Source organism: Pyrus communis, chromosome 10, assembly GCF_963583255.1.
Source record: "Pyrus communis chromosome 10, drPyrComm1.1, whole genome shotgun sequence".
Classification (NCBI taxonomy): Eukaryota; Viridiplantae; Streptophyta; class Magnoliopsida; order Rosales; family Rosaceae; genus Pyrus; species Pyrus communis.
Genome location: NC_084812.1, coordinates 11,768,458 through 11,784,204, shown reverse-complemented (window position 1 = coordinate 11,784,204; position 15,747 = coordinate 11,768,458). Strand labels below are relative to the sequence as shown.

Sequence of the window (15,747 nt, the reverse complement as noted above, 5' to 3'; positions counted from 1 at the left end):
AACTTTCGACACACAAATTAATTACCAAAGAGGCAAGGTTTGGTGTGAATTTGCTTGACAAACAGCAGTTCCACAAACTCGACACTCAACCCGTATAGACAACACAACGCCGTGAACCAAGGTTCCATGAAACACTCTTTTCAAGAGTTACACCAACATTCACAATCATATAAGACCGAGTTTTGTTTCAACAAGGAGATACATCTCTTTCTTTTCTCCCTCACTCACACACATCACATACACACAAAAACAACTCCACAAGCAGTATTAAATAGCTATCGCTCTAGAAGAACTCAGTAAATTCATTCCAGGCTTTACTATAGAGGGACACAACGTTCACAATTTGTCCCTGCGACTTCTTACCAAATGTTCTTTCATTTCTTGAGATGAGGGAAACAAGCGTAGACATCAGACTTGGGATGCTTTGCCTCAGCATGCTCCCTGCATTTCACTTCCGATGTGGTGCACATAAATGCTTGCATACACACCTTACACTGCATTCAACATATAATCATCGTCATATTAAACCAGATGAAGGAGAAAATGCACTAGCTCGACTGAGGAACAATTAGATTTGATTACATTGGAAACTCACATATATCGATCAACCAGGCCTTCATCAAAACCTACCCAACTACCGACATTATACAATAGCATACTCTTGAGACCGCTGCATAAGCGAATTGATGGCACAGACTTCATTTGTGACCGAAACAGAATCCTCCCACCCCCAAAAAGAAAATCTCTTGGGGTTGAAACTAAAAGGCTTTCGTAAACTATATGCAAAGTCATCTCAGCCAAAATACGATAATCACTATCACCTCAAACTTTCGACAAAATAGCTGAATTTATCATTCTACCGGTAAAACAAGGAGCCGATTTGATCACAAAATACCCCAAAACGAAGAAGAAAAATTAACGCACGGCATTGGAAGGCACAAATTTAACACTCTCAGAAAACCCAGTTCCAATCACATTCCATTTAAACAAATAAGAATGAAAATATTTATTCCGAACCATCGCAACTAATATCGAAACACTTAATAAACGATTTTATGGATTAACCATGATGCAAATCATCACCAATTAGTTGAAGTAATTACCTGGATTGACATGGCTTTCTCGTTTGTTTTAAGCTGACTTCCTGTTCAAATCAAACAATTAACCCAAATTAATATTCGTATTAGACCAACAACTAGATCTAACCACAACCCCCAATACGAGCTATTAAACATAAAAGTTCAATTTCTTTTTCCTAGTAATTTCTCACAACGGATAATTTTTCAGTGAAATTTTACGCGCAATAATCCCCAAAAGAAGCTTGCAAGCAACTAAAACTTAACTCGAATTACAAAATTTGTAATTTTCTAGATTTCTTTATCATATGAAAAGCGTAATTTTTGTTTGTGAAAATAAAGTTATAAAATTAAAAAAAAATTAAAAAAAAATTAAAAAAGAGAGGAAGAAATATTTACCCTTGCCGGCAGCTTTCTGCTTCTCCAAGTTCTTCTCGCGGGCCATCTTGGCCTTCTGACCGTTGCCTCCTCCCATAGCGTCTGGTAAATCGAGAGAAAAGGAGGAGGAGCTAGAAACCCTAATTGGGCAATTGAGCTCTGTGCCTCTTAGGCGGAAAGGGGGAGGCGAATAGGTCAAGTTTATATCTTTAGAAACTTCTGGATGAGTTTCCTTGTGTCATGGTATTGATTGCTAATTTGGTATAGTGGCGAGTGAATCTATAATTACCGTGACACCAACGTCACGGGACCCACACGGTCTTAATGGAGTCCAGGCTTGTGGGCCCAATACCAGTTCAAAGCCACACCGACCGGCTTCGTTAGTTTGGTCTAATTGAGATAAATTTAGTTTTTTAAATCGATATTATTAATATAATTTTTATGAATAGAATTATTAATTAGAGATGTTATTGGGTGAATTTAAAGTAGAATCTTAATAAGTTTGAAAATCAACTCCTTGTAAGTTTGTATTATTTGTAAGTCAAGAAAATTCATTATAATTAATATAAATAACAATACAAGGCTAAGGGGCAAGGACACTATAAATACTAGGTATTTTTTCAGCTCACAAAATGGTGCAGGTCAAGAAAAAGGCTACAAAATTATCGGTTATTTTTTTTTGTTTAATGTTCACGTGGGATTAAATTGACACGTGACTCTTAATACAAGTTAATAAAGATTCTCATAAAAAAACCTATCAAATGTACAAAAGTGTTCTATAATTCTCACTTTATGTATGACGTTAGGACGGAAAAAAAATTGATCTTTAAAAGTTTGAAAACTACGAAATTTGAAGAGTTAGAAAATGAGAATTACCAGATCGGTACATTTTGAAAAATGACTTTAAATTTGGGGTGGAAATGTAGTTAAAAAGAAAAAAGAAAAAAGGGGACAATCCGTCATGATCCATGAACAGAAGAGTCTGCGTATTGCGCGGTAATTACCTTCAGTTGAACTGTTGAAGTGCCGACGGATAACCGAACTTCCTCCCGAAACGACGACGCATCCAGCTTCGTCTACAGTTGTACTACTGAGAGTCACAGGGCCAATCCGCATCAATGCCTCCAATCTCTGAGATCCGAAGCTTCTCGCTCTGATCGATTCGAAGAAGCTCCGAATCGGAATCAATGGCGGTGGTGATTGAGAGCTCCGTTTGGGAACCGAATCCCGGCGTATACATATTCATCTTCCTGGCCTCACTCTTCTCCATCCTCGTCTTCCCTTACGCTTCCAGCAGCAGCGGCGGCGGCAGCTCTGGCAAAGCTCCGTCGCTCTTCGACCATGGAATCTCCCCCACCGCTTCCTCTCTTCGCTTCCAGCGCAACTTCCTTCTCATCTATTCTCTCGCCTCAGGTCCGTACTCCTAACGACGTCGTTTATTATTCCCTTCCACTTCCAGATAGATCCTCTGTTTCGTAATTTAAGTTTGAATTCAGCTTGTTTGGTTGCCGAGAAAATTGAACTCAACTTACTTAGAAAAGCTTCATCTTTAGATTTTTAAACCAAAAATCGCATTTTGATTAGTAATTTAGCTATTAAATTGCAATCACTGATCGGATAATTTTTCACTCTATGATGCCAGTGATGGAAGGAGTGTGGTCTGTATTTGGCGAGTTCGAATTAGCTTACTACGGTTTCAGCAGAGAGCAAATGATGTTTTCTCTCTGTGTTGGATTTGCTGCGTCTCTGTGTGTTGGTTCTTTATTAGGCGTGCTTTCGGATTTAATGTGAGTGTCAATTTTTAGCTAAAATTTCAGTCTTGTTTCTTGCTTGGTACTCAAATGCTTGATCTTAAACCCTTATCAATTTCCGATTGTTGTTTTTCGTACTTTGTGTAGTGGTCCAAAGAAAGTTTGCATCCTCTTTTGCATTCTACACCTTTTTGTCGGCTTGTGGAAGAGAATTACTGATCATCCGAGCATTTTGGTGGCGAGAATTTGTTTGTCACTTGCAGCTTCGAGTTTTTCGTTCAGTTTTGAGACGTGGATGGTAGTTCAACATGAAGAGGTTGTTAAGAAATGTCGTATTTCACATTTGATTTGTGTGTAGAGATTATTCTAGGAAACGAAGTGATTAATATATAAGCTTTGTGTTTGCAGCAAGGGCATAGGCAAGATATGTTGAGAGAGACATTTTGGTTAATGAGTTTCTTTGAGTCCGCGTCTGTTATTGGAAGCCAGGTACTTTCAAATTGGCTCATTGGTGATAATTTGGAGAAAAACATGGCTTCACATTCTACTGCAGCCATCTTCTTGGCAATGATAGGCTTAGTCTGCCTCCTCAGAGGATGGACACAAACCCCACAAAAAGTAGCTCTTAAGGAGTATAGAGCGTCTTTCTCTGCATATATTTTTGGTGGTAAGTGTTGCATTTTGTATATAAATGTATGTCTACTTTCCTTCTTAATATACTCAAAACAAATTATACCGCTTCAATACATTCGTTATCAAAATTAATCAGTTATTAAATGAGCTTGATTGAGACTGAATATCTAATAATTTATGATTTGTCAAAGTTAGATGCTTGCCTCCATTCATGAGGACCAAATGCTGATTTGCATTGCACTTTATTTCTTTCGTTGTTTACATTTTCCTCCATTGATACTCAGCTCTCTATACTTGCCCCTCCATTGATACTTGTTGTTTATGTTTCACCATTTCTTTACCGTCTTAAAGAGTTAAGTCACTGATGTGATGCCATCTTTTTTCTGATAGGATGAGTGCTTGTAGAGCATTTTCACACTTTGTATGTGGAACTTTTGTTTTATAAAGGAGGTCCCCGTTTCTCATGACTGATTATTTACTGGTTAGAGGTTTGATTATGTGATGTGTTATCTTATGGATTTGTGGTTTATTCTTACTGTTGCAACTTTATACGATGGCCAGATAAAAGAATATGGCTTTTGGCATGGGCACAAGCTTGTCTTCACTTCTCTATAACAGTCTTCTGGATACTATGGGCCCCTACGATAGTGGTATGATTATCTAATAATTTAAATCAAACTATTTAATAGAAGTGAAAGTCACCTTGCTTAATATCTTAAGGACTTTGAAATTTACACTAATGAGATTCTTTTCTGTCCTCCATAATTTGAACAAAGAATTCTTTCTTCCATCCTAGTTAATTTAAAAATGGATTTTAAGTTTTGGACCTTAGATATCTCTTGAGACTAGTGAGTTTCAGTTTCTTCTCGAAATTTTATTAACATGATTTTAGGCCGATGGACGGGAAGTGCACCTAGGGTTGATATATCCATGTTTTATGGGCTCAAAAATGCTTGGAAGCACAGTATTTCCGTGGCTGAATAGTGGACTGTCGTCCCTTAGAACTGAGGATTGCCTAGTATATGCATTCATCATGCTCGGGCTTGTATTGTCCGTAACAGCTTATGATTATCAGGTGAAGATGTTTTTGGAAATTTAAGAAAGATAATCATCAGTCCTGTTTGATGCTAGTTGTTCGGAAGTTTAAAATTTTAATTGTTGATATGCAGGAAATTGGAGTTTTAACGACACTATTTTGCATATTTCACGCTGGTCTTGGCGTGGTTTTGCCTTCACTTGCCAGATTGAGGACCATGTAAATTAAACAAATGCTCTTTCTTTCTTTTAGCTGATTTCTCCTCTCAATTTTTGTTACGTGGATTTTTTATCTGATAGTTTTCCTGCTTTTACTTGTTTGTTCACAGGTATGTCCCTAATGCACTGCGTGGAGGGATGATAAGCCTTTCTCAAGCCCCTGCAAATGCAGCAATTCTGCTTTTTCTGGTGCAAGTGAGTTTCTCTTCCTAGGATCACTTTGACATAGAAAAGAAAACATACGGTTAAGCATCCCCGCCTGGCTCAGTTGTGTATTGGCGTGGGCTACCTGTTGTTGTGAGCATCCATAGTAACAGAAGTTCTTATTTAACTGATAAATTCGACCATGTAGTTGTATTGATTAGTTATCCATCCTCTCACTTTTCTTGCTACTGTTTTATTGATGCAGGGAAAATACTACTATAACATTGGGAATTCAACAATCATAGCGTTTGCTGCGCTTGGGCTATTCACAGCAGCTGGTTGTATGCATGTCTTGAAGCGATGGGGGAAGCAACCGTATCACAACTGGCACAAATTGTGATTTTTTTTGCCTAATTATCACCAGATTATCGGCTGAGTTGGAGAATACTTCATTTAGTCTTTGACTATCACAAATGAACGTGTTTAAAGAAGAATTTACGTGTCTCTGAATCCAGACTGAGGTATGCCGCTATAGAAAAGTATGGGAAACATAAATATTGAAAAAAAAAGTGAGTAAGATTAGATTGATATGGTCTTGTATACTCCTTAGGGATCAACTGAATGACTGCAGGGCGGAAATCAATTATCGGTTCCTCATCTCTCAGTTCAATTCAGCTTGCCAAATCCATCTCAGCCTCTTAAATTTCAGGATAGGTCTGCTGGTTTGGAGAATAGCAAGGAATTTACATGTTTACAATCAGATATTACAAATTTATTACCGGCATTGTTGCTGTTTAGGGATTTATAAACCGACGGTAGCTGAGAGTTGCAAATCTCCGCCATCCTCATCCCGTAGGTCAATTTTTTCAATTTTTTGTGTAGGTTGTAACATTTGTGCCCTAAAGTGACATATTTAGCATTATAGTTTAGCAAAATTGTACTTGCTGTCATTGAATGGAGCTGAAACAGAATGGAATTGTCAAAATTCTTTACTTTTATTGCATAATACATATTATTTGTACCGGCTACATTTCACATATCTGGCTTCAAATGAAACCTCCTACACTTATTTAATTGAATTGCTAGATGAGATACAAGATGTCAACACGCCGGAAAATTTCTCGAGACTCCGATCCATACCAAAACGAAGGCTCATACATGAAAGACCCCCCGCCGCTGGCTGAGGTTGTGCGGTTAATGCTCAAGTGAGGATGAAAATTTGAGCATTATACAACAATGCTATTAGCAACTGCAACTAGTCCTCTTGTTCTTGATCCCTGATCCACTTTGTAGCTACCCATTTTTCCCCTTTGATTACAGGACAGCTCCCGTGTAACGCTAACTGCAGAGGCATCAACCGAATTCCGAAATTAGAATGGACGAGTAAACAGTCATATATAGGAACGTTTAACGGTTACTGCTTCGGTGCACAATGCATTGTACGCAAACAAAATAAACGAATAAATTCTCTCAGTCGGAATGATATACAGCACCAGCCGGGATAAATTTCATGAGACAAGCTGAGGAAAACGTCGTTTCTTAATTTTTTACGTCGATGATTCTGGAAATGATGGTAATAATAGTGACAATGGGAAGCAAAGCAACACTAACCGGATCAATTGTACCATTTGGGAGCAATGAATAAAACAGAAGTCCATCCCCTTTGCGTGGCTTCACTTTCAAGCCAACACATTCCCGAAAATCATAGGTTCCATCCGTGTTTGAGCCATTCTGCAGATCAAAAACGGGATGATCGATGATGAACAAACCAAAAGGGCAATAAGAAAAACAGAGATCTTGATCTTACCTCGTATGGAAACATGGTTTCACCGCCGTCTTGAACATCAGTTAAATACAACAAGAACGATGCAACCTGCACAAGTTCAAATAAGACTCTTTAAAAGCTTATGGTAAATAAACAATGCAATTCTATCAAATCCACACTATTTGAAAGAATTCTAGTTCTCGTAGAACATCTTTTTGTAACATAAGACATGAAGACCAACACATCCTTTTGGTTTCGAACTAGCTAATCCAATTTATCCAGGTAGTACACTCCAATACGTTTGAAGGGAGTACAGAATAACCAACTGTGCTTTCCATCAACTGTAATAGTTGTGCAAATGTACGGGGAAAGAACATTAAGGTTTATCTTTGCCTAGTTTTATCTGGATGTGGGAGTGCAAGTGTATCGGTGATACACAACCACAAACATTATGATCATGAAACCAATAAAGGCCAAACGAAAATGCATGTATTACGCTGAAGATGTACCCTTTGGCTCTTCTGTGGACCGTATTGGTCAGGGTGGAATGCATCATAATGAGAATTATACTTCTGCCCGATCTCATAGCGCAAGACGTTAAATGCCTGAAACATGATGATATCCTCAGCTCAGACAATTTTACAAACTGGCCTGAAATAAAAGGTTAACTAATTCAACAAAAGGGTCAACGACTTTCAGCAACACAATACGATTTCACTTTTTATGTTTCTATTGGATGGTGGGAACGTAGCAGAAACACACAGACATGTGAGAAACAGAATAAAAGAAAAGAGTTTGCAAAAACTGTTTAGGGTCATCCTCCGCCATAAACTAACAGAGGATTATTTTGCAACAACCGTCTTCCCCCAACTCCATTATCCCTTCCTAACCCAGTTTGTGCTTGCAGAACATTTACACTTACAAGTGCGCACATAATTGAGAAACTTTCGCAAAGTATTGCTTACAACGAAACATGATGAGTCAATATGATTTTTGTATAGATATAAATAGGGAAATGAGGAGGATGTAATCATAAGCTCTAAACTCTAACTAAATGGTACCTCTCCATGTACCCTGGGAAGCATTGTAGCCCTTGCAATCTTTTCCTCAATCGCATCCAGAGTCCCGGATTTATCATCAGAAGCGGAAAGAAACATGCCGGAACTGCTTCAAAATACCGTGTAAGCATGAAAGTAGCATCCATAACCACTCATCTTTACGAAAACTTCTTACATGTGAACCCGATCACATTAATGCTATTAGTTCTAAGCTTATATCAACAATCAACCATAAAAATGGGACGCGTAACCAGTACTAATAGTGCAAATCCTGAAAAGGGTTTGCTGATTCGCCAAACCAAATGTTGAGAATGTACCTTGTTCGTATATCCTTTGTGCTCTCCTCTGTCTCTCCTTCTCGCAAAGCCAAAGTCGATGGTTTAAGGTGTGGCTTTGCCAAGCCAATTATGCTTTCGCATTGCTCCGGAGTTGCAAAATTAGGAAAATATAATGCTCGGGGATACCAACTCAAGACCTAAACAGTTTATATGCCCCCATTTCTGGTTAGCTTAGCTAATGAAAAATTCAATCTTTGATCCCACAAAATTGACACAACTCCTAAATGGATCAAACTGTTCATAACAATTCCAGCAAAATAGATAAACAAATAAATAAATAAACCAGAAACCTGAAAGGGAATGGAAGTTAAAGAATCGTCACCGGTCTCTCCATAAAGCATCGAAGTGTACTCTGTTTCTAACAGTCTAGCTCTCAGCCTACCACCACCACCGCTGACATCCTGCAAAAAATTCAAAGTTTTCAAAAAATAATCTTATTCAGTTTTGAAAATTTGAAAAACCCCATTAAAGTTCTTGATCGGAAGAAGGAACCCAATAGAGGAAAAATGAAAATTTGACCTGAGAGAGGAGGGAGGAGCCATAGAAGCCGGCAAGGAAGAAGAAGGAGCAGAAGATGAAAGTAGTGGGTAACCCGATTGTGCCCTTGAACTTGAACTTGGAGCTCCAATTCCCTTTCCCGCTTTTGAGTCTCATTGGTAATTTTACTACTCTTCAATTGCTGCTGCTGGAGAATTGGTGGCTTCTATTTGGTCTCTTCTGCCGTGGCTTTTGAGTAAGCAAACCGTGTTCTTTAAATCTAATTGCACGCACGGCACGGCGGGATTTGGTGTTAAAAAAGACTCAGATTTTGTGACAAACAGGGACTGTGATTTGAATTATTTACCAAAATTATTGGGGGTACAGTCAATTTGTAAGATTTGGGGTTTGGGGTTTGGAGATTTGGAAATTGGAATCCAATGGTACTAGGAATTTTAGTTGGTGGGGGAGAAAAAATTATCGACCTTGCCTGCTTTTCCGCAAAGTGCTGACATCCAAAGTCTTATTGTTTTTCAGTCAACAAGCATCCAAAGTCATTACCCACAGAATTGTGAAATTGGTGGGCAATGTCGTGTGGAGCATGTTCTTCTTTTTGCTTATGCGGTTTCAGTTTTTCCACCTTTTTTTGGAGATTTCACACTAATTGAGTTCACTAACCACGCTGATATCGTTCTCTAACTTGCATCTGACCGTACAACATGACTTACGTAATGTAATAGTTTTTTAGTTTAATTAAAAGTAAAATTACTCAATACAAATTATATGTAATTTTTCACTTTATTGACGTGGGATTTTTGTATGCTTCCAACATTTCTCATTGCAATGTACTCACTGTTCTTTTTTTTCTTAGGAAATTGGGCTTAGAGCTCTTACACAAACTTACCAACAAAATGTAGCTTTGCTCTCAATGCAATCTCTACTAGTTTTCTTGGACGAAAATGATCTCAAGTTAATATCCTATCGATACATATTAATACATTATCGACACAATATTGATACATTATCGACATAATATTTTGTAGTAAGAGAATTTTAATTTGAGATATTTTGTCAAAGAGGGCTATTAGATTGCATTTTGAGAACATGGCTAATTTTGGTTGATGTATTTGTAAGGGGCTAGTACACCCAATTTCCCTTTTTTTCGGTGATCAAGAGTGATGCTATATCCAGTGGCGGAGCAAACAAATTTACAATGTTTTCAAAAATTCGATTGTACTTTCATTTATAATTGTTCAGGACGTGTTCTCATATTTTGAAAACGCCGTACCACAACATCATTATCAATCGAATCAATAGGTGCTTAATCCGAATGCTTGTGGACAATTGTTTGAATATGTGGATTTTGATTCATTAGAGATTCACAATGAAGTAAAGCTTGGTTGTGAGCATTATCAGGGCCTCCAACATGAACTCGGAGTTGGCCTTTTTTCTTTCAATTATAAAAACCTTTGTGAGTAAAATTGTCACTACCTGCTTGGTCTGGAACTTGGAGCTTGAAAAGATAACAACTTCGATAGAAAATAGTATTTTTGGATTTGCTATACTCCAATCAAGTAGAAAAGTCATCGAACCATTTAGGATTGGAACGTCCTTGTACTACTGCAAATGATGTATACGGAAATTGATGGTTTCGAGGTTGAAACAATTCCCTCTGTAAATAAACTCTTCGAACTTGATCTCTAATATTTAGATCATATTCTGATATCTAAAGTTGAATCCAGGATCTCCTGTAAGATTTGTTAATATACTATCTATGTCACTTTCATTTGAACTTTCATGAATATTTGTTGTAGAGGGTGATGAAAGAGTATCTTCTGTTGATTTTCTCTTAAAATACCTCTCCATAACCATTTTAAATAATACAAAAGAAAACGAGTCAACATAACATAAGTTTGATCAAATTAACAATCATTGAATCCACCAAAACTATAAGCAATAAAAAGTCTAATTCGGCACTTTCAGTCTTCAATTCATTATCATATATATTCATATAAAGCAAATATTCAAGCCATGTAAATTGAACGATCATAAACCATATAAAAGCCATTTCCCAATTACCACATATAATGATATAAATCCAACGGTATCTGAAATTAAATAATGAAATTTGGAATAAACAATCACGAAGTGACCATATGAACAAATGAATACCTAAATTTGACTAACTTATGCTACATTCAACACTTTTTTTCTATTATAAATGGAGATGATTGCACTCTCAGACCTTGTAAGTTTTGTTTCCTCCTCTGATCCCTTCTTTCCATCTGTTCAAAATTGGAACTGAATGAAAACCTAAAAACCCCAATAGATTTAAGATGAAAGAAATACCAATGATTGGAAATTAGGGATTCCCATATAGTACAACCAAGTGTAGTTGTATTTCTCTATTGCTGCTATCGTTTATTGTAATAGATTTGTACTGGTAGCTCTTGTATGCTTGACAATTGTATGTTAGCTCTTGTGGTTATCGTTTAGGGGTTTCCTCTTATTTGTCTATTTGAGTAATTCACTTCAGATCAATTTATTGGTCACTGAAGTTATATACCTAATGACACCCTTGTAATGGTTCGTGTTGATTAATGAAATACACTATCGTTTCCTGTCATAAAAAATAAAACATAAAAAATAAAAATAAAAAAGCGATTGGAGTGCCTGATTAAACTTGAACAACGAAGATACTTAGAATTTGACTCGAGGATATGAAGTTTGTCATGCAGGTGGAGGAGTCGCAGAGTCAGGCGTGAAGAACTGGAAGACCTTGTGCGTATTTGAGAAGTTAGCATGCTCCATTTTTTCAAAGGAAATGGAACAAAACGACATAGTTTTGTGTCAATTAAAAAAATATTGATTAAAAATCCTTATTTATTTCATCTGCTGCTTGTTGGTATAGGGGTTAAATGTTTCTTCAAAAGGGTAAACTTACAAACTTATTGGGGTAAGGAGATGCCAATGACCCCGCATTGGCTCCTCTAATTGCTATATTTATTACTTTTTTTTTCCATGCTATTTGATGTGACATGTGATGTGATGAATTATCATTCAATAAAATAAACTCAATTTTCAATGAAATAAAATCATCTGAGATAAAATCACAAACTAACGTGGCAATTATAAGCAATCTAGGCAGAGAGCCGATTTTCGCACTCTTTTTAGCTTCTCACACACACCATCTTTGTTTCTAACCACAAATTGAATAAATCAAATAAAAACAGCACACATAATTTCATAAGAGCAAGTAAGAGAAAAAAATAGTGTGTGTCTATGATTTTCCCTAACATTATTCATGATGAAATAGAAATTTCCTTCTAATCTAGGAGGGTTGCATCAATAACATTTAAAAAATGTTGGCAAACTATCATTTCTGTTGTAGGTCTAATTTACTAAATCATAAAAAAGACAGAGAGAAGGGGTGCAGTAACAGTAAAGGGAAAGAGAGAGATGTGTATTACCTCATCCTATTGTGTCTTTATTTATAGTAGTAAGGAAGGTAAATTTCTTACCCCAATAGGATTACAACTCTACTAGGATAATATTTAGTCTAAGAGAGATATGGTAGAATCCCATAAGGATATCCAAAATATGATAGGATTTACACAATCACATTCCTAATCTAATGGTACTGCAACACTCCCCCTTGAGTGTTAAATACTCAAACAAATAGTGCATCAGGTCTTTAGCGATGAAGTAAGCTCCATTGATGAAGCTGTCAACACAATGAGCAAATGTGAGTCTCAAATCAACGGAAGAATGCATAAAAGGTAAAACTCACAAAACCTTATTATGGTAAAACCCAAGGTGGGATAAAAACTCATAGACTAAGGCAAAAGGTAAGAAGTTGTATTAAGTCAAAACTAAACGTCTTCTGGATGCAAGTAGAATAGCTTACAAGGGTATAACCAGCTTACCATGGGTGCCTCCTCAAAACCTAATTAGGTAGCAAAAAACCAGTAAGAAAAATGCTCCTAATCATAGAGAAAAATAGTACATTAAGACTAAGTGAGTATACTTCTAGATACTCCCCCTAAGTTTGACAAAACTTCCAAATGAGAACTATAAGCATTTCATATGAATAGTTAGGCGTACCAATTCCTCGGACAAGCTCCTAGAAGGTTGACTTCGGTAGTGACGTCGTGTAGCGGTCGGCAAGGTTATCTGGGATCAGGTTGCATGACTTCAATCTCCTGATGCTTTGCTGATGTGATGTAGAGGCAATATGTCTTGGCGTTGACTTAGTTGATGTATCAAGTCTTGGTCAGGTGGATATATGTGGCATAATCTTTGTAAATTGTCATCAGGACTCAACGATAGATGAAAACATTGCAAGTACTTCGAATGTGCTCAACAAGAGCTCTCAACCATGTCTCACGTGAGGCTTAGTGAAGTAAAGTGAGTCTTGGGAACAAGTCGAAGATTTTGCAACTAAGGACATATCATGGACCTCCAAGATATTGCGATATCCCTAAGGATAAAGGCATAACCATTCAGGGATGTATCTTGTGCAGGTTTGATAAGTAACCAATGTCAGCATAACTAACAAGGCAAACATCATTCCAAGGATCAGGGGGTCGGATCCGCTCAAGATGTGTTGGGATTAGCCCAAATCCATAGTACCTTTCAGGGTAGCGGAAAAATGCCTTTAATACAAATTTAGTGGATACATGTAGGCGCGGTGCTGCATCTTTACCAATAGATCAACGACGAATGAGATATCTTGTCTAATACAATGAGTTAATTACAATAAAGCGCAAAGTTGAACTCATATATGGAACTTCAGATTCCATAACCTTTTCAAGGGTCTTATTTGCATATAGAGTATGAAAGATCATAGGTATATTCAAAGGTAACATATTTGGGGTGTAGTTCGACTAATAGACAAAAGTACCGTCAAAACAATGCTTGAACTTCAGGTTAAAGTGTAAACAAGTTATCCAAAGATCATTAATTTCAAATTCCATCTTCAAGTGCAAGGCAGTTTTCTCAAGCTCTTCCAAAGTCTTAGTAAGAAATATGTCATTGACATAAACTGCAACTCTAGCAATTCGGAATAACACTTCATATCCCTGACTGATCAAATAATCATTTAGACGGGTATACCACATCCACCAGATTATTTCAATCTGTAAATGAACACCTCAAACAAGTTGACAGGGTGTTCTGTGGTCTGGAACTATTTGAACCAGTCCATGTAATTCTTCAGGAACTCACATGTAAATCTCTGTATCTATATCCCCATAAGGAAACAATAACCACATTTTGTAATGCTGCAATCAATCATAGGGCGTTTGAAAGAAACCTTGCATCGTAAAGCGTGCATCATATCACACTGTTTCATTGATCTTGTTACGCTTCATTTCCCACTTGTAACACAATAAGGTTACCTTGGGCAGTGTAGGAACGACATGTCCAAATACACTTTGGTAAGGAATTTAACCTAGATTGTAATTTCAATTGTCCAATCAGTTTTACATTGTCACTAATCAACGAAACATATTTGATATTGTTGTTTTTCATTTATGTCGGTAGTTACCATATAAATGAAAACGTCATCAATGATAATCTCATTCCAATTCCATTATCTCATCCAAACTAGTATACTAGACCAAGACTTCATGTCTTGGGAGTAATATGGATTAATCTCATGAGATGGAAATGATTTAAGACAGCGATTGAGTATAGATTCATTTTGTGTTGTGACCTTTCTCTTATAGGGAAGTGAATTCTATGAACTGAGTGATCTATCATGCTTCAGGCGAAGACAGATTGATTGGCTATCCGCTAATGTACTGCACAGTCTAATAGGGGCGACACACCCCTCATGAATGTTGACTCAATGTCTGTTAAGTACATCTATCCTCGTATGCATGTTTGCAGCTGGTATATGATCTCCTCACTTTAGCTAGATCGGAGGAATGCATCTGGAGAAACATTCTAAAGGCTAGAATACATCGCACTTGCTTATCATACTTGTGCGATACGAGGATCAAGATGAGACATAGTGGGCAACATCCACACAAATTCGCCTCGTTCTGTAAGAACGTTGACGTTCTTATCTCTCCATAATGGCGATAAGACTGCCTTATTTAAGTCACAATTCGTAAATGAACGGTAAAAATATCGCTTGCAAGAGCTCTAAGAGAGCTAGTTTGAAGGATAATCATGATCGACAAAGATTCACATCCTTATGTGAGGACCCATATTGGTATGTTGCGGCGACGCAATTTGGCACATGGAATGCACACCCAATTGCGTAAGTAAGAAACACCAGGTTCATACACAGTAACTAACTGTAACGTCGAAATATGATGGATAACATGGGCTTCAAGGCGGACCAACATAGCTTCGTATACGATTGCATAGCACTAGGTTGAAACTAAAAGCTTGATGTGTTCACCAAGGTCTGGACAATCATTGAATTACGCTTTATGATCACTTTGCAAGGCTGTTTTGGATATGGGTCAAGACGCGGGCGAGCCTAGCAATTGCAGTAGGCTTTGCTACAAGCGCGTCGGTGCACTAAGGCAGAGCCCAGCAAGCTGGCTTGCTAGTTGGGCCAGTGTGCGTGGGCACAAACCCAGCAAGGTTGCAGGCCTACTGGTGGGCTCTAGGCTTTAGGCCCGTGTAGGAACCCAACCCAGCCGAAGGCCTGGTTGTTTGTGCAGGTGTAGCAAGCCCACCAGCCTACAGGTTGTCCATGACATTGTCCAAGGTGGTGGCATAGTTGCAGGCCAACCAACTCAGCTTAGCGGCGCAACGTGGAGCTACAGCTCAACTGCAAAAATCCCAAAAATTAAATTTTTTTTTTTTTTTTTGACATCTAGGGTTTGAAAACTCTAATTGCTTCTAAATTATTTC

General features: G+C 37.6%; 3 protein-coding genes across 5 annotated transcripts; 1 reads left to right on the top strand and 2 right to left on the bottom strand.

The window, feature by feature from the left end:
* Positions 1-112: 112 nt before the first annotated feature.
* Positions 113-1,686, bottom strand: LOC137747278 (uncharacterized protein At2g23090). Its single transcript, XM_068487357.1, has 3 exons — positions 1,476-1,686; positions 1,104-1,144; positions 113-494 (listed from the first exon to the last, which is right to left on the bottom strand). The coding sequence occupies exons 1-3, from the start codon at positions 1,549-1,551 to the stop codon at positions 375-377; spliced, it is 237 nt and encodes a 78-aa protein (XP_068343458.1). The 5' UTR covers positions 1,552-1,686; the 3' UTR covers positions 113-374.
* Positions 1,687-2,420: 734 nt separating this feature from the next.
* On the top strand, positions 2,421-6,271 carry LOC137747482 (uncharacterized). Of its 3 annotated transcripts, none has more exons than XR_011069976.1 (10): positions 2,421-2,867; positions 3,097-3,241; positions 3,353-3,521; positions 3,614-3,872; positions 4,400-4,488; positions 4,731-4,913; positions 5,008-5,093; positions 5,203-5,287; positions 5,502-5,757; positions 5,868-6,271. XR_011069976.1 is itself a non-coding variant. In XM_068487597.1 (9 exons), the coding sequence occupies exons 1-9, from the start codon at positions 2,642-2,644 to the stop codon at positions 5,634-5,636; spliced, it is 1,377 nt and encodes a 458-aa protein (XP_068343698.1). In that variant the 5' UTR covers positions 2,422-2,641; the 3' UTR covers positions 5,637-6,271. The 3 variants fall into 3 exon arrangements, 1 of the variants encoding a protein (XP_068343698.1); XR_011069975.1 differs by having other exon boundaries at positions 5,847-6,271; XM_068487597.1 differs by having other exon boundaries at positions 2,422-2,867; positions 5,502-6,271.
* On the bottom strand, positions 6,213-9,470 carry LOC137747483 (probable prolyl 4-hydroxylase 9). Its single transcript, XM_068487598.1, has 8 exons — positions 8,917-9,470; positions 8,688-8,798; positions 8,377-8,534; positions 8,063-8,165; positions 7,511-7,606; positions 7,044-7,109; positions 6,848-6,967; positions 6,213-6,578 (listed from the first exon to the last, which is right to left on the bottom strand). Exons 1-8 carry the CDS (start codon positions 9,049-9,051, stop codon positions 6,492-6,494), a joined length of 876 nt encoding a protein of 291 aa, XP_068343699.1. The 5' UTR covers positions 9,052-9,470; the 3' UTR covers positions 6,213-6,491.
* Positions 9,471-15,747: the final 6,277 nt, after the last annotated feature.